This window comes from Parasteatoda tepidariorum, chromosome 2 (assembly GCF_982258835.1).
Source record: "Parasteatoda tepidariorum strain Cologne lab strain chromosome 2, Ptep-v5.0, whole genome shotgun sequence".
Classification (NCBI taxonomy): domain Eukaryota; kingdom Metazoa; phylum Arthropoda; class Arachnida; order Araneae; family Theridiidae; genus Parasteatoda; species Parasteatoda tepidariorum.
In genome coordinates this window covers 90,401,053-90,420,471 of record NC_141756.1, presented here as the reverse complement: position 1 = coordinate 90,420,471, position 19,419 = coordinate 90,401,053, and the positions used below count along the sequence as shown (strand labels likewise).

The window sequence follows — 19,419 nt, the reverse complement described above, 5'->3', positions numbered from 1 at the left end:
GCTTTCGCTTGATGGTAGCCATGTGATCAGCATTGTACAGCAGTCCCCTTTACATCACTGACAAGCTGGTGTCTATCGATCCAAATCTGAATGAAGAGTGATAATTAAAAATAATTACAGCTGGATTTGCTTGAAACTACTAAATTAAAAAAATTTAAAACTTTTTTCGCGTAAGTTTTTTTATAAGGTTGGCTGGACCGATTTCTATTCACACCTTTCCATTCGGCAATTATTTTTTACAAAGGATTCACTTTTGATTCCAACTTTTGATTTTACAAAGAATTAACTTTTGTTTGGTCTGAACTTTTAGGCCACTGTTCTTGGAGAAATAAAAAAAATATAGAGTTTTTCTATTTTAAGTCTTAGACGCAGCCTATAACACTGAATATAATTAACGATACCGCCAGCTACATAACACTGATATTAATACAGCTTAATGATTTCTCAGTAATTACAGGCACTTCACTGTCCTTGTGAAGGACTGGGTTTCTATAACTAGTGGCTGCTTTAAGCCCACTCAGCATCAGCTCGTTTGGGAAGTACAGGTGGTCGTTAGGTAATGCTGATCACAACGCCACTATCATGCCGTTGGTCACGGAATTGTGGTATCTCAACCTCCACAAACCCCCTCGGCCTAGATTGGGCTTTTGCGGGAATGCTTTGCCTTTAAATATACTTGTAGAAACTGAAGATAACGAAGAGCAAATTAATATTTATGAGATGAACAGAAAGTTTTCACTCTTTGACCAATCATCATAGAAGTCACTTAGAAATCTGAAACATACTTTTGAAACATTTAACCAAAATATAATTCAAATTGATGCAAATGGAGTAAAGTGCTTTGTTGCAGTATTTTAACGTTTGAAATTTATTTAATTAAGTATCTATGAATAGTAGTTTTGGTTATAGTGATTTCATCCACGATCTGATAAAAGCAGGTTTAAAAAGTTATGTTTGTTGCACACATAATAATTTCATTTTATACATTTGAATTTACGTTTCGCGATGTATTTAGTATCAATTAATCTGTGTCTCACAAAAATAGACTCACTTAAATACGCGTTAAACTGGTAATATTAGTAATCCGAAATCATCGCCTAAATAACACTGGGGAAAAGTTTTTTTGTTGCCTAATTGATCTGTGATAATTTCACATATGAAAATAGTTTTGCTCTTAAGGCTACAATTTTTCAAAATGGCATTTTTAGTCTATTATTTTGTCGAAATGTACAAGTTTAAAAACACGATATGCAGCAGGGAGTGGCATGAATGCTACGACAAACTTCTAGTGGAATTATGGCACATCATCAGAATTAAAATTGCTTAGGAAAGCTGCTGTGAGCGATTCTCTATTATGAACTATTTATTTGTGTGCTTTTGAACAAGTTTAGAAAAGCGCTCCTACGATAATATTTCCGGTCATCATGGTCCGGTTTTATAGGTAATTCTTAATCCTTATTACCTAGGGAATTCTTATCCTACTGAAGGCAAATTTTCCCCTGTACTTGATCCAGTAGTCCCCATGTCTTCTGGATTGGGTTAGAAATACCCAATACAAGACTACGGATACAAGACTACGGAAATACCAGACTACGGAGTTGAACATTAGTAATTCTAAACCCTAAAGAATTGGGTCAGCTGTTCAACGATGGTTATGAAATAAAATTATGAAACTATTATGAGACACCCTGTATAACGTTTTTTTAACTTGTACACTTTGAAAAAATGGACAAAAAATATCAGCTAAAAAAACTGTATCTTGGAGAAAAAACTGATTATTGATTTGAAATCTGCGATACGAAAATGTTTAACATCTCTTAAAAAAAGCTCATGCAACAGAAGAAAAAAAATTAGTTTCTAGTGTAATTCAAATAAGACAAAAATATTGCTTAATCTTCTGTTGAGATTGTAGCAAACTTTACCAAATAAATTATAAGTTTGAATATTTGCACAGTAAAAAAAAAAAAAAAAAAACTATTTGGACTGTTTTGAGGCAAAGTAATATAAATTTAAAGATTTGGAAACTTGGAATAACAAACTTAGACAGACATATAGTTTAAATGATTTTTTTTACTAAAAGATGATGCGCGTACAAGTGAATAATAATGAATATGCTTTTGAGCTTCTTTAAGTAAAAGTGATCTTGGCTTTCAATCCTCTCGTGTCTTTGTCGTGTCCATTGGTGTTAATTATAATCATGAATTGCCTTCCTGTTGATTGGAGATTTGTTCCTGGCTTAATGTCTTCCCCACAATACCTAGAAGCAAAAACAAAACAAAAAAATACATATATATATATATATATATATATATATATATATATATATATATATATATATATATATATATATATATATATATATATATATATATATATATATATATATATATATATATATATATATATTCCAGCAACGTTGAAACACCTTTGAATCAACGAGGTTATTAATGAGGGATACGGTAGTTTGTCCCACTCTTCCAGAAGAGCTCTTTTTAGTTCTTGGAGAGTTTCTGGGGGTGGTAGGAGTTCAGCAATTAGTCTGCTTAGAATGTCCCAACCATGCTCAATTGAGCTCATGTCCGGAGATCACGCTGACCAATCAATTCGTATGATTCCATCTTCCAAACGGAAATCATTCACCAAGCTACCACGATGCGGCCGGCAATTGCCGTCCATAAACATGAAGTCATCTCCACTTGCTGAAGTGTAAGGGACTGGAATAGGTCTCAAGATCTCATCCCTATATCGGTGACCGGTCAGAGCTCCATTTCGAATGATATGGTGATCGGTGCGGCAGCATAGACCATCACTTCCCTCAATAATAAATTGTTTTTATTCTAACTATTGGTAATCGTTAATTTATAATTAGCAGTTGTTAATTTATAATAAGTAATTGTTAACTATTATGATAATTGTAAAAAAAGTTTTGAATTGTTTATAATATAATTAATTTTAAACAAACTAATTACAAGTCTCTCAAAAATATATTGGGTTGTCTACTGATTTCTTTATATTTTTTTTAAAAAGTTTAAATTATTGAAGCATTTCATTTTCTTTGTAAGTTACCAAGCCATGTTATTCAAATTTTCGTACAAAAGTTGGATTTATCGCTGTTAATTGAGATAAACTGGATGTCCAATACAAGGTGAGTCATTGAAATCAAAATTTCCTTTTTTAAACTTTGCATATCCAATCACGAGCAGATTTTTTAGCTGTTCCACCTCCTCATACTAATGTCATGAGTAGTTAATGCTTAGAAAACGTTAGGAACTTGGTTGCCGACTCAATATTTGTCGGATCAAACAGAAAGGTTATCATTATCACGTTGAATGCCATGGGGATCACCGGTGACCGGCGAAGCCAAGATTATTACACATAATTCGAGTACATTTTTAATGCTTTTAAATTTTGTTACATTATTATCGTTATTAAAATGATTTGAAGAAATTAATGCAATACATACTGAGAAAATCATTTTGGCCAGACGGGCAAGCCATGTAAAATTAGCGTGGCATTCAACGTGCTAAAAAGAATTTTCTAATTTTCTAGCTGAAAAGATGATTTTTTTACACCAGTTTAACCTTAGCTGTAATTGTCTTCGTTGCAGTTTCGTAAAACTTTGGTAATGTATTAGATTCTTCATCTCACTGTTTATAAATATCAGTTTGCGACACCCGACAAGTTGGTTCCAATAACTCCCTTTTAGAAAAAAAATCTATAAATATGGATTTGAATACAGAGCAAATGTATGAAATTTGGTACAGCAGCGAATTTAGTAAAAGTATAATTAAATGATTACATGTTTCCTTCAGCCATGCTTCTTGTTCTGATTTCAACCCTTTCTTGCAGGCATCTGTTTCGATATTTGCTGGCTCTGGAGGCAACTAGACGTGGGGCAAAACTAAAGTCATCAAATGTCACCATGACTCGCTTGCCGTAAGGAGCCTGGAAAGAGCACATTGTAGAAAAAGTATAATAAAGCAAACAGCCAACTAGAAATTAAAAACAATGTTTGTTTCGGTATATTCATTTTATAGCTTGCCGTAATGGTAATTCTTTAGAGTAATTTAATCGAGTAATGAGGAAAGAAATTTAAAATAAAGCATAACAGTTGATATATAATTAATTAATGTCTTTTAAACAAATCAATTTCATACGGAAATTAACAAACTTAATTTTGGTAGCTAGTATAGCAATTAAAACCATAATCAGACCAACCGTTATCTATGGATCAGAGACATGAACTCCAACGCAGAAACAAGAAAAAATGCTGATTACCTGGGAAAGAAAAGTTCTCAGAACTATTTTTGAACCTGTCAAAGAGGGTGATCTGTGGAGAAGGCGATAAAATTTTGAAATTTCAAGACTATTTAAAGAAAAAAATATAATCATGTATGTAAAAGCAAAGAGAATTCAATGGCTAGGACACCTTGAAAGAATGGAGGAAAGCAGAGGCACTAAGAAGATATTCAAGGAGCAGTGCCAGGGTCAAAGGAAAAGAGGAAGGCCGCCCAAGAGATGGTTAGACGAGGTGGAGAAAGACCTTAAGATTCTAAACATCAGAAACTGGGAACAAAGAGCTAGTGACAGGCGACTTTGGAAAAAAAATGGTTAGTGAGGTCATGGTCCAACATGGACTGTAATGCCAGGGAGTTAGTTAGTTAGTTAGTATGGCAACTAATCGAATTTGTTCTTATCCTACAAAAACTTACCTATAAACTTACAAAAACTTACTTATTTTACTTTCAGAATTGTAACTAGGTGTGCAAAAAATAATCGCTGATTTGAAAAATTGTTTTAAAAAACGAAATAAGTCAGAAATTTAAGATTTACTGCGTTCGGTTTAGAAACTAGTTATTCTCAATAAGTTTTAAAATAGGTTAGAGAGATCTTGAACAGATGGCGCTGTTGACTAGTAGTCACACCATTACAACTGAAAATATTTATTCAACAGTGTGTTTATTTTGCCTTCATACGTTTGTCCAATGCCCTTTTCTGCAAATGATGATTATTTCAAAAAAGTTGTTTCATAGCTTTTCCTAATCGGCAACGCTATCGGTGGGAGGACATTTCTACTGATTTTAACACGTATTTCGGTTACCAATTTTTCAGATCAACGGCTATTTTCGGGATTTCCGGTATCACATGTTGGCAGACCTAAAATAAAGGGAAATATACATTCCAATACTTTATTTCCAAGCTCTTTTCTTCACGGGATATTCAATAGCATATTTCAGAAAATATTCAATGATTGCAGGTGATAGTTCCAGACTATATTTACTGTGTTCCAAACTTGTCGTCAAGTGACTTCTATGCATTCAAAATGAAATAATTAAAAAAAAAACATAATACAGTGAAACCTATATAAGTTGATCATTTGCCGTGCGTTGCTTTTGCGGTTAACTTAGTCGATTAATTTTAAAAGGGACTCAACTTGACGGATTTAAATGTGCATATTACATATAATATTCCATCAAATTTACCTGAATCCACCAACTGCAAGGATCAATGGGAAGATTTCTGAATGGGTATCCAGGTGTTTTAATTTCTGTTTCTTCCGTCACGTTACCACCGCATATAGGTGGACCTTCAATAAAAATTTATAAAAAATTTATTCTTTGTTATGAAAAAATTAATACAGAGATAAGAACAAGTAAAAATATATTCAAACTCTTTTTATAAGTGTTTATATAGTTTTTGAAATTTTTTTTTCTATTTACTTTGTTATTCGAAAAATTTCCACAAACACATGCTAAACGAGAATGGATTATATAAACATCTTTTCAGATCTACCCTACATCATTTAATCAAGATTAAATCGTATAAAAATGTTCAAAATTGCAAAAAATAGTTTTGCCGACATTTATATGCAAATCATCTGATAAAACGTAGAAGAAAACGCCATGGAAATCTTGTAATTTAAAAAATTATGATTTATTGATTCTGTGATTTATTACTATGTATGTTATTAATAACAAAGATGGAAAGTTTTATATATAAATATAAGTTTGAGTTGCAACGGCTTCAATATTTATTACAAAGTTAAAATTTTTTGTAGAATAATTCCACTTTGAAAGATCTACACAAAATGTAAAGCAAGAGTCTAAGTGGGGAAAAAATGGATTTAAAAATAAAATTTAAAAAAAAAATTTAAAAAAAACTGACATTTTTCGTTGACAAGTTTGAATTCTCTTTTTCAATACTTCTTTTAATTTTTTTATTTTATTTATTTACGCCAGTTGAGTCTTGAGAATTACCTCATACTACTTACAAACGCTAGAAATATGCCAACTTTTACTGCTTTATAATTTATAAAGCATATGAAATGTTTACAATATAGAGCATGTTATTATTTCTTTGCACTACAATCTTGCAAGTATACTTTTACAATGGTTCGGAGATATCCATCTCATATTCTCTGTATCAGAGATTACTCTTCCGCGGCGGGATACTTTTATTGAATAATCACCGTATCAAATTATTTTCTAACATTATTAGCACGCATTCCTTGATCCTCATTTTTAATAAACACATTCACAAAAAGCATCTTTTGAGCTTACGTTTGCATTGTAATCTTGCAAGTATACTTGGTACCATGATACGGAGGTATCCAACTCATATCACTGTATCAGTGATACTCCTGTCTGGAACGACTAAAATGAATAAAAGCGTGGATACCCATGTTCATTTGATAGCTATGTTATTTATCTTTTAAATATTTTAGATCAAATTTTATTTTTCAAAAACCATGTTCAAAATCCTTCTGACAGGGAGTGAGGTTAAATGACAGATGATGGTAACTGAATGAAGTTTCAATTGGAAATTTCACAGATTTTGATGTTTTCTTATCCTCATTCCTTTATATTGGTTTGTTGGATATCGATAGTGCTTTTTTTGAGCTTTAATATTAAATTTCGATGATCAATAGGTGTAATTTTTTTTAAATTTCATTTTCGGAAAAGATTGCCAAAATATGTCATAGACAGCGATTAGGGAGCAGAAATGAGATTAGAAACATTTTTCTTATAAATTTGTTTTCAATTTTTTAAAAAAAATTATGGTTGCACTTAATGAACAAGTGCAAATTAAAACAAATATATTTAAAAATATGAGGGGTGTTTATTATCATTTGAATGAGTGCTTTTTAATTTTATAATAAGTATGGATTAAAGTATATATTAATATAGATACGTATAGATTATTTGTTATTATATTTTTACTAAAAATCTGATAATGATGCTCTTCATAGTAACCACCATAATTATTTTTTTTTTAAAATTATGATTGCTCTTAAGGAACGAGTACAAATTAAGACAAATATACTTTGAAAAAAGGGGATGTCTATTACCACTTGTATGAGTGCTTTTCAATTTCATCAATAGATATAGTTTAAAAGATTATTTATAACTATATTTGTACCAAAATTATACTCACTATAGTAACCATCATAAATAACGTTCTCACAACGTTCTCCTGAAGTTCCGGGTGGACAGTTGCAGGCACAGTCTTTGCCGTCATTTCTGTAAGGTGCTAAATAACCATTATTTTCACATTGTTGTGATTCATTGAAGAGGTTGGGGCAAAAAGCTGAAGATATTGAAATAATAAAAGAGTGACCACACAATTTATACCATAAAAACTAGCAATTACAATACAAACAATATTACAAACAGAGTAATCTGTTTGTTATAACAATGAGTTTAAGAAAGAAACTTCACCCAAAATGAACCGTAGATATGAGTTACAATATCAGAAATACTGCACCCTTCAACTAGTCAGAAGGGAGCATTTAAGGTGAATGTAAAATCGCGCATTAGTACGATTTTTAGTGGCAGACAGTATGTGTAGTGCAAACAATTATCGTCACACTATTGCTACTAATGGAAGATATTATTGTCTTGTAGGAACTGTTGTAAGCAAATAAACAAAAGGTGTAAAAGGTTTTAAGAATGGTTTACATCAGTATCCTATTCACGAAGTACCAGAGGGCAAGTAAATACTACGATCTCCAATGAATTCATCGCAGATGATAATATATATATATATATATATATATATATATATATATATATATATATATATATATATATATATATATATATATATATATATATATATATATATATATATATATATATATATATATATATATATATATATATATATATATATATATATATATATATATATATATATATATATATATATATAACAGGTAAATAAAAAGTTTCGTTTAATCACTTTATTCAATACAAAAGAGAAAGAAGATAATATATTCGTTTTTAAGTGCACAAATAGTTTAAAAAGCATGGAATCTATATTTATAAGCAATGTGTAATCATTGCAAGTACACCATGAATATTTGCAATGTAACGGTAAAATTTATTATATTTTAAGTCATTTTAATCTCAAACCCAGACTGTATTCTTAATCCAAGCACCTTTCAGCTCTAAAACTTCAATATAATAATAAATTTAGTTTTTTAATGAATTTTTTTATTTATGTATTGAAAGAAATTTTAATTGAAGTTAGAAAGACTGTCATGTATTAAAAGTAGATACAGTCTAGGTACGGGAACAAATATTGAAATATTTGTTGTTTTTATTCTTCCAACGTATTCACAACTATTTTATTCCGATAAAAAATATCTCTGGCCTCAACGAAAAGAAGACATCTATGAAATGACGGCTTCAAAATATGGAGTTCCAGATATTTTTACTTAGTTATAATTACAGAGAAAAACTGATAAAATCTAGTAATTAAGATATAAAATACTAGAAACAGACTTACAATTGCAGGAATACATTCGATTCACGAGCTTTGCATCTCTAAAAGAAATCACACGTCCACTTCCAATCAGTCGTTGATAATGAGGATTTTTCGTTGTGATAGTATTTTTTTCAAACATTGCTTTGCTAAAAGCCTGAAAAGTAAAAAAAATATTTCCAAAAGCGACAATGATTTGAACACTCCTAGAAAAATTAAAACATTTATTAATTTTAGTTTGCGAGTGCGCCACAAAAAAAATGCCACTGTACTCACATATTTGTAATTTTGTTTAGTCAAATTGGAACATAATTAAACACACCGAAATGAGTTTAAGGTTTCATATCTTTGGCAAAAAACGTAGTTTCTTAACGTAGTTTCGTAGACGTAGAACGTACGTAGTTTCTTAAAAAAAAATTATAAATATTATTTAAACTGTGTTTTGAAATTTAAAAATATTAAGCTCATGGTGGTCCTAAATCTTAATTTAAAGAAGGGTAATGTAAAAAAATTGGGTTCAAAATTAAAAAGAAATCAATTAATAAAAAAAGCATTTCGTGTCAATTATTAGATATATAAATTCTTTTTCTAGCTACTTTGCATTCTAAAATATACACTTTTGTAACTTGAATGCTAAAATTTGTGTTATGTTTATGCTTTTCAAGAAGTTAGCCTTACGTTTAACTTTTCATTGCATAAATGTACGCAAAAAATGCGAAATTTTGGACCTATGTTAAGAAAGTTTAGTATTTTTTTTTTTTTAAATTTGATTGAAAATTTTATTGGTTAATATAAATGAACAGAAGGATAAGTTTTTATTGACTTAAAACTTTATTGCTCAAAAAAAGTCAAAAATTGAAGAATTTAGCTTTGAAATGCTTTAGTTTGAGAAAAGATTTACCATTATTTTAAATTTTCTAGCTATCATACTGCACCGTCGTAATAGAATTGTTAATTACTACAATAACTATTTGTAGCCAACAAGTCATTGTTGTAACCGAATAACAAAATAAAAATGCGATAATTTTGATGTAATTTGAATCGTTATTTAATTTACGACTATAAAAATAATGCATCCTGCTACGATTTGTAATGCAAAAATTTTTTTTTGTTTGTTTTATTTCTGTATATTTATTTATTTATAATTTGTAAACTCCATCTTTAACAATTATACCATAAATGACACTGGATTCATTTGGAACATTTTTAACATTTAAAGAGTTTCATTGTTTTTTTTTCTTGAAATAAAATTTTTAAAAGTGTTAATTTCTGATGAATGCGTTAAAATAAACTGTACGATTTTGTAAATAAGCATACCATTGCGCTGTAATGCATTATAGATGTATAATCATATTCTACTCCCCTAGGAAAGTCCATTCCTTGTGAGAATTGAGAAGTCATTCCAGGCGGAATGTTGTTCCAAAGAATGTTTACGTATCTGTCTCTGTCTATACGAGATTGTTCATGGTACAATCCTATAGCATGGCCAACTTCATGAGTAATAACAGAAACCTAAGGAATTTTTATCATTAAAACAGAAAACTTAAATTTTTTTTTGGATAAATAAATAGAATTAAAGCAGCTTAAAAGAAGAAAAAAAACAATTTTAATAACTTTACAAAAAAATTCCAAGTATAAATTTGTATGGATTTTTAAGTTCAATTTAGCAACAAAGTTTCTCCAGAAAATGTAAAATTGGCTATTTGGAAGACCTGAAATATTACACAAATCTAGACTTATCTACAGGATGTTTCTGCTAGCACCACCTTTAATATATATTTGTAGACTCTTTGTAAAAAAAGAAGTAAAGAAAGTATGCACAGGGCACAAAAAAAACCCGGACCACCCTGAATTACTTTTGATCTAATGATCGGATTTTCACTTTCAAGGACTCAATCTAAATGGTTCGAGAGAATGACATCAAATATGCTAATGAATAAGTGCAGACACTAATTTAAGTTATGAAATAAGACACAAAAATGTACATTCTCTGAATAAACATACCTTTTTTTCGACAGATTCGGATCTCTAACCCTCAAAATATAGGAGGTAGCCACAGTCTGCGAAATATAGTCGCAATAGTTTGGTCAGAAGAGCAGTCAGAAGCTTGGATCCCTTAAGTTAATTTATTTTTGTGCCGTTTTTGTTTATATCTCGGGAACTTTTCAAACAAATTGAAAAAGTTTTGCACGTAATTAAATTCGTTTTACCAAAAATAATCCCGTGTGAAAAATAGCTTTTAGTAAATATTTGTTATTTTTGATTATTTATTTAATAATGATCGAAAAAATTTTTGAATTGTAAGGAATGAATTTTTTTTTATATAATTTCAAAGAATATACTTTTACATGGCAAAATATAAAATTTGAGCAATATCGGTCGAATAGTTTTTGAGAAATCAAATTTTAAGTATCGATTTTTTTTTTAATAAAATGTAATTTCTTAGGAACTATTTCACCGATTTTGATAAAATTATGTAAATATTTTTTTAAAAGTGTGTCCTCTCCTGATCAAACTTTTGAGAACCTGTTTCCGAGATTGCGACTGCCCCCTATATTTTGCGGGGCAAAAATCCAAATCCATCGAAAAATGGTATGTTTATTCAGAGAAAGTAAGTATGTGTGTCTGATTTCGTAACTTAAAGTATCACGTGTAATTATTAATTAGCAAATTTAAAATCACCCCTTTGAGCCATTAAAATTGAGTCCTAGAATTGAAGATCCGATCATTACAACAAAAGTTATTCAAATTTGTCCGCTTTTCTTAGCACTGTACAGTGCACAAAGTAAGAAACAGAATACCCTGAGTAACGTTTGATCTTAAGATCGGATTTTCACATTCTAGGACTATATCTCAATGGCTCAAAGGGGTGAAATGGATTAGGATGCCTTGTTTATGTAGAAAAAAAAGAATTATTCACGGATAAAAATATTTTTTTCCTTACTCTTTCGCAACCTGGTCCAATGGAAACATCTTGACCTCGAAACGGTTGGTTTTGTCTACCCACCAAGGACCAACATCTGGAAAGTAAAAAGAAAGAAAAAGAAAATTCATACAAATTCTACTTAAAAAAGACTTATGTTTTTAATTTTCTTCGTTCTTACCCCGATTTGTCAGTTCTAAATCGAATGTATGAAAAATCTACAAGAGTTTCATGGAAGCGAAGACATGTCTCATTTTCCCATTTGTCCATGGCTTCTCGGATCCTTTCCTTTGTTTGTTTGCTGACAGCTGAAAAAATGCACCAAGATTACACTGGGAAACAAGTTTTTCTGTTTCTATTACACGAAAACAAATACAAATACATATAAGTGCATTGCATTTATACATTACATTATCTGATTGGGTCGTGAAGTTTGCAAATCTGATGCTAGTTTAGTTTCAAAAGCTACAGATATTTTTCAAAATGGTATCTATAGTTTAGTTTAGTTTTTGTCTGAATGTACTAGTTTATAAAGAGCGCATAGGTTAATATACATACATATATACTTGTCTGCGCCTTTGAACACTGAAGACAAAAAACACACTCGTTTAAGCTTAAGTTATCGTATAATAAACTGAAATGTATTATTGCCTTCTTCCTATCGTTCAATACGTAGCAGAAAAGTGGAGACTCTTTATTATACATCGTATGTGAATTTCAAAGAATTATGGGTTAAGAATATAATATTAAATTACATTAAACTGTAGCTTGTAGCGAGAAACTGGTTGCAAGCCTTAAATCAGCGACGCGAAAATATCTGACATCTGCTCAAAATTTTAGTTGGCCTACCAAATCATTTAAAAATTATAAAAACAAAATATTCATCAACGACTTGGTATTACAGTAAAGAAGAATATCAATTTATCTTGAATTAAAAATTGTAGTCCATTTGAAAAAGTATTTTTAAAACCAAGATACATGAATTTAACCTCTTAATATAAAATTATAGACAAACATGCATTTAGGGCAGTATTTTAAGGAAAAATTTAGAAATTATTTTCATATGTTTTCTTTTCTTAGTTCGACGAAGAAAAATAACAACTTTAGAATCCTTTTACATGCGAATTTTACATCTTTAGAATCCTTTTGCGTAAGAATTTTACGTCTTGAGATACCTCTTACGCACGAATGTTACGTCTTCAAAATCCTTTTACGTACGAATTTTACGTCTTTAGAATCCTTTTACGTACGAATTTTACGTATTTAGAGTCCTTTTACCAGTTATTTATATTTTTTATAATTAGATGTTTATGTCAACTAGTTCATAGTTACTTATGTTTTTTTCTACTTAAAGTTAAGCCTCATGATCACCAAAATTAAATCGTAGAGACTTTTTGCATCTCTTTTAATTAGAATCAACCACAAATATTCCAAGCAGTGATTGAAATTATCATCAAACTAATGTAATGTGCGTGACTACTCTCAATACATATTTTTGAAATGGTCGACAAAGCTGAAGTCAAGAAATTACAGACATCAGAAATTATTATTTAAGTCAGAAGAAAATGCTTTCTAATGAATCTCTTCTCATGAAGGTGCAACTGAAACAGCAAGCTGGAAGAAGCAGATAAGAGTTGTAGAACTATTTTAAAGGTTTTAAGGTTATCAAATTGACTGTCATTTTGTGCAATCCTCAAAACGAATTCAACTGGTCTTGTAAATGGTCTTGTTTTATCTTCACTTGTATATTGATTTTGGCATATTTTTATAACTCCATTTTTGACAAAAATTTGAAAAATCAGTTCCACGAAGACAAATTTCACCCAATACTTTATCCAGAAGTTCTCGTGTCTTCTGGAGTGTGGTCAAAATTACAGGGCTTCTGAGTTGAACATTGGAAGTCGTAAACACAGAACTGGATCGGCTGTTTAAGGTTGGTTATGAAATAAAAAGCAAATTTCACTAACAAAACGAATTCTAAACTTAAAATCCGAGAATAACTGCTTACATATTCTCCATCGTATTTAATTTATTTATATTATTTTTTTATAATTTAAAAAAATTTATTATAATTACGCTTAAATTACTTGAAATGTGACGCCTTTGTTCTCACTATGACAAAAAAAAACTAACCAATGCCAAGAAAGCTGTAATGAAGTTATTTCAGAAGCATTATTTTCAAATACTAAACGATCAACTGCAATTGTCACAACATCAACTGCAATTGTCCTATTGTAAAACTCAAACTTAGTTCTGTACACGAGTTATTCTTTTAAGAATTCCTCTGGAAGCTGTTGCTTTTTGGCTGCCGAACTATTTCGGTGCGTTGGCTTCAGTGTCTTTTCTATGACGGTATCAATGCCAAGACACTGGTTGGCGCTTCAATAACGTATCCTTCGTGGAAATGAAATTACAGTAAAAAGTTTTCAATTTATAATTTAATTTGGCAAGAGTGCATTACTTTACCTCAAGTACAGTTGAAGAGCTTAGTATGACATTCAGGAGACTCTAAAAAAGGCTTGGATCTTAATACCCATTACAAAGTGCGTTTAGAAAGCAAAGTCACTGAATTTAAAACACGTTAAAGCATGTTCATACCATTTGATATCGGTCAAGAGGTAGGTCATCTTGCGTTCTGTGAGTTGTTAAAGTTGTATGACAATTGAGTTACGGTATGTAACTCAACTGTCTTAGACCATTCGAGGAGTAAGGACAGGCAGTTCGTGAAACTAATTTTGAATTCTTCTTCGAGCCTCTATGTTGCGTTCGATGCTATGCTCCATTCTAAATTTGTCGAGAATAAAGTAGACAAATTTAAAATAAAAGCTGATGAACCATGGAAAAAAGGTTCTTTGGTGAAGATTGCTTGATAGAGCCCCAAGTTTACAAGCAGCAAGAGCATTTTTGAAGCTCATGAAAAGTTGCGAATGAGGTTTGTGATAGAAGGCCATCAACGACCACCACTGAAGAAAATAGTATGACAGAATTATAAAACTCAGACTACTAACTGATGTCTGATATTCCATTTAATGGCTCATTCGCAGATTCAAAAAAGGTCCTGACATGGCATCGTGGAGATTTTATAACCGTCGTTGAAAAGCCGACCCAATTTTGGGTTTACGACTACCAATAATCAACTCGGTAGCCTAGTAATTTTGAACTCAATCTAGAAGACGTGGTAATTCTCGAATCAAGTATTGCGATGAATTCGCCTTCGAGGAAGACTTTTTGATGAAACTAACACGCATTTGCGTTACGGGGAAAGAAAACCTCCCACGGTTAGCCTGATGGCAAAGGAACTCTGACCCATGATCCGTCTACTACTGAGGATATTTTACGTCAGCACAGTGATCGGTGCGATCCGGGTGCGGAATTTGTATCTACCAGCTATCGCTTGGATTCGAACCCTGCTCATCTTGTTTTACCACGACTCTGCGCCTTGGCACTTCGCCTTCTTCATGATCCCTTTTCTAGCCAATTCAAAAGCCTATTCCCAAGGCACCTTCCAGTCCCCAACTGTTTTAATTCTGATGCTTGAATGCTATGGATTGCTATGGAAAAATATAAATTCGAAACAACTGATATAGTAAAAAGAGTTGCACCAAAGGTGTTTCTGGAATGGACTTGTTCTTATTCCTTGATTGCTTGAAAATGATCGAACGTTGCTGTGTAAACTTGCTGACTATGGTGACGAATTCTTAATTAGATTAGCCCGTTTACAGATCCCAAATACTGAACAAGCTGGAACACGTTTAAGTCTTATACTGCATTCGATAAATCAATTTTAAAACACATCCTGTTAAATTTTCTGTTAATATAGTAAACAATTTTTTATTTTTTTTTAAGTCTTTAAATAAGGTGGTGAAAAAGCTCAGAAACTGATATTCCTAAATTAGAACTAAACTTTCAAAAATGTCAATGAGAATTATTTTCTACTAAGCTGTTCAATTTTATATTTCGTGAATTACTTTGTTCTTACACGAGTGAAAGTTGTATGATACTCGCCCACTTGGCCACAAGTTAATGACGTTTAACATTCCCTTTCTCGTCTCCAATTCATCTTCGATATCATTCGAGTTTCCATCTGGCATTGGAGGAAGGACTATATCACCTTCAATCAATGGATCACCTTCATCAGTTTTATCTGGATTATTCTCAGTCAAGATGTCCTGTTAAATGTAAAGCAAAACATTGGTTTATTTTTTGTAGCAGTTACCCTTAAGAACCCATTACTCTCTTTGTTTTAGGTTTTAATTAAGAAGTTGATAAGGGTTTTGCTGTTATGTTTTGATATTAACAAACTTTTGATAATAAACCATCAATAATAACTAAAAGGAATCTCATAATTACATTAACAAGTTTGATATCGAGTATTTTTCTAAGTTTTAATAACTTTTTAACTTGTAAAAATATTTAAAAATATTAGTTTTTTTCTTACATTATAAAAACCATTAAGAATATTTTTTAGAAAAGAGCTCAATGATTTAAAAAAAATTCAATGCTTGTTTTTTCTTAATCAAAAAATATTTTAGATGGTTAGTGCATCAAAAAAAAGAACATTTTAATAACTTTTAATCTATTTCGGATGTTAAGGTATTAAAACGTAATATTAACTGTTGGGAAAGATAACCTTAAATAAGCGAATTAATTAGGGGGCATGATGTTTTGAAAACTTAATATCTCAGAATAACCATATTACAGTACAGAACCCGTTATCCGGAAATCAGAAAACCGGAAGACCAAAAAACCGGAACGAAATTCAATAAATTTTCCTGCCATTTTTTTAAAAGAAAATTTTTTTTCCTCATAAGATTTTAGGATTTTTCTTCCTTTTTTGAAAGATGTTTACTTTACCATCATTTTGGAAATAATCATTAGTATATTATTTCATCGTTTTTTCTTCTTTTTAAGATTATTTCCAAATATTTTTTTTTTAGTTGGATTTAACAATAAAAAAGCGGCTTGTTGTAGCGATTCAGAAAACCGGAAAAATCAGTTATCCGGAATAGCGATGATCCCGATCGTTCCGGATAATCGGTTCCCTACTGTATTTTTTTCAAGGAATTTTTGACCTCAAAATAAGGGTAGGTGGTTGGAATGCGGTCTAAAGTTTAAGCCTCTTAATGTTAATTTCCCTTTTCCCATATTTTGAAATATCTTTGGAATTATTTAAGCGAATCAAAAGAATTTTGTACATGACTATAAAACTAGTTTGTCTAAAGAAAATTTCAAGCAAAATGCAGTTTTAAAAATCATTAATTTTTTTATTTATTAGATAGAAAAAGAATAAAAAGATTTGAATTGCAAAGTATAAAAGTTTTAACTTTGTTTCAATCTAAGTAAACTGAAATATCAAAGTACAAGAGTCGAGTAAAATCGGGCGAATAGTTTCTGAGTAATAAAGTTTGAAAAAATTATACTTATAAATGTTTTATTTTTCAACCTATTGCGCTTAAATTTTGAATTTTGTTAATTAAATAGTCGAAAATAGTACAAATGTTTAAGTACCTTGTGATTCAGGCAATTTTAGCTATATTTTGAGCTAAATGATAAAGATTAATTAATGAATATATGAAAAATATTTTTTACATTGAAAAAAGGAAACTACATTGAGTTTGGGTAAACAAGTTATACAATTGTTTTTAAAAATTCTTATATTAATTTAAATAGCTCCAGAGATACAATAAAAATTCAAAACAATTGAAATTCATGTTTTGGGAGTGAAAAACTTTCAATTGTTCTCTTTGCTAAATCATTGAGACTATATATTTAAGATTGAACCTTGATTTGAGGGACAATAAATTGAATACGTTAGAAAAAAAAGCATGGTTATGTGGATAAGTACGTGTTTGTGACTAATTTTTCAGCATAAAATCCTGTCTGTTAAAAAAATGAACTATTCAAGTTTAGTCTCTTGTATTATTAAGATTGTATTGTGCATGCAAAACTCCGATCAATAGATTAACAGTTATTCATCCCCATTTTCTCTATTTTTCACCCCTTTCATGCATAAACAACCAGTCCAAATTTAGCTTATTATGTACGCATTAGCTCTTGTTAAGTATGGTCAAACTTAAACTTATAAAATTAAAAAAAAAGACGAGAAACTTAGTTGTCATCCCATTAATATTTTTGTTTTTGATGAAGGAAAATGCTCAGGCATAATTTATGAATTATTAAAATGAAGGTATCTCAAAATTATTTTATTCCTTGAAATTTCCTTCATGAAATGTATTTAGATGCTGAAGAATAGGTACATTGGGTATTGTTAGGTCAATTACGGTTTGACTTAAATAGAAGTGAATAAAGAGATCAAATTAAGTTTTTTTAATATAATTAAAATAATATTTGTTTACATGTTGTTATTCCCCTATTTAATTTATAAGATAATATAATATCAAAAAATTTAAAAAGGTAAAATGGCATCATCTGCTAATTTCCCCATTGTGTTGCCAAAACCAAAAAGTAACTATAATAAACTCCTCGGTAAGGAGATAAATCTTAATTTTACTAAAAAGTAAAGGAGTCATAAGTTAAGAAAGCATATTAGTAATTTGATTTAGTAATTCGATTTTTGAAATGTTTCACAATCGGAGAACACTCACAGAAAAACATTTTATGAATAGTTGAAGACTACCAAATTCACATCGCAAACCCCGATTCTATTTAATAGTAAACTAATTTATATAATAATAAAAACTTTCTAGAAGCAAAATATGCATAGTAAAAGTTTCAAAGAGTCATTTACTGAAGTCAAAAATCTCGTTCGAGAGCTCAAAGGGACTTAAATCGACGTTTTCCATTTGGTTGGTTTTTCTAACTGGACTCAATAATTAACTAGCTTAGGGCTAAACATTCTTATCAATCCGGTGTTAATAACTAAAATTTTAAATAATTTGTTAAATAAAAAAAACTGGATTTTTGAAGTGAAACAAATCTTTCAATCAAATTATCTTAAATGAATTTGTAAAGGAAAGTTTCCTAGCAAATTGACACTCCCTTGAGTAGTTATTAGTTTTTGGAACAATTTCTTTCAACGCATTATCATCCACTATATGGCTCCATATTTTTTCAGCTTGATCACAATATTTTCTAAATTTTGGCCAAATAGCAAAAAATTGAAATAGTTTCATGAAATAAAATACTTCTTTCAATCAAATTATCTAAAACGAAGTTGAAGTTGCTTAACAAGCAGAATCCCCTTAAAACAGGTGTTTGTTTTAAGAAAAGATTTTTTTGAGCATATTAACTTGATACTTAATGACAACTCCCCATTATTATTTCTGCTCATTACATCAAACTTACTATATCTAAATTATAATTATATATAGATAATTACCAACCATATCTGATAGTGGTACTGAGTCGTCAAAACTGTCTATGGGCTGTGACCAGACATTGCTAATGGGATTTTTAAACAAAGACACTGCTATTACACAAAGCAACACTTTATACATATTATATCTAAATGGGTAAGTAGAAGAAAAAGAGAACACTAAAGGTGCATTTAGTGCCCTAAAATCTCTTATATGTATGTTACGTCACCAAGCCCCTATAATAAAAGATTCAAGGTTCTTATCTTTGTTCGCACCATTAGGGTTGATAACACGAAGAATTGATTGAAGAAAGGGACATAAAAACAAAACAAGGAATTAGTTTGTCATCAGGTTTTTATGTCATCGGAGATATTGTTACTCGTGCGGGGAGGTTCAAGCACGTGTCTAAAGGGA

At 30.4% G+C, this 19,419-nt stretch overlaps 1 protein-coding gene across 1 annotated transcript; it reads right to left on the bottom strand.

Annotated features, from left to right (window-relative positions):
* Positions 1 to 2,052: 2,052 nt before the first annotated feature.
* LOC139425091 (protein SpAN) lies at positions 2,053 to 19,186 on the bottom strand. Its single transcript, XM_071178142.2, has 10 exons — positions 19,033 to 19,186; positions 15,669 to 15,858; positions 11,871 to 11,997; positions 11,711 to 11,786; positions 10,084 to 10,278; positions 8,791 to 8,923; positions 7,435 to 7,587; positions 5,484 to 5,587; positions 3,800 to 3,945; positions 2,053 to 2,257 (listed from the first exon to the last, which is right to left on the bottom strand). Exons 1-10 carry the CDS (start codon positions 19,144 to 19,146, stop codon positions 2,128 to 2,130), a joined length of 1,368 nt encoding a protein of 455 aa, XP_071034243.1. The 5' UTR covers positions 19,147 to 19,186; the 3' UTR covers positions 2,053 to 2,127.
* Between the last annotated feature and the right edge of the window lie 233 nt (positions 19,187 to 19,419).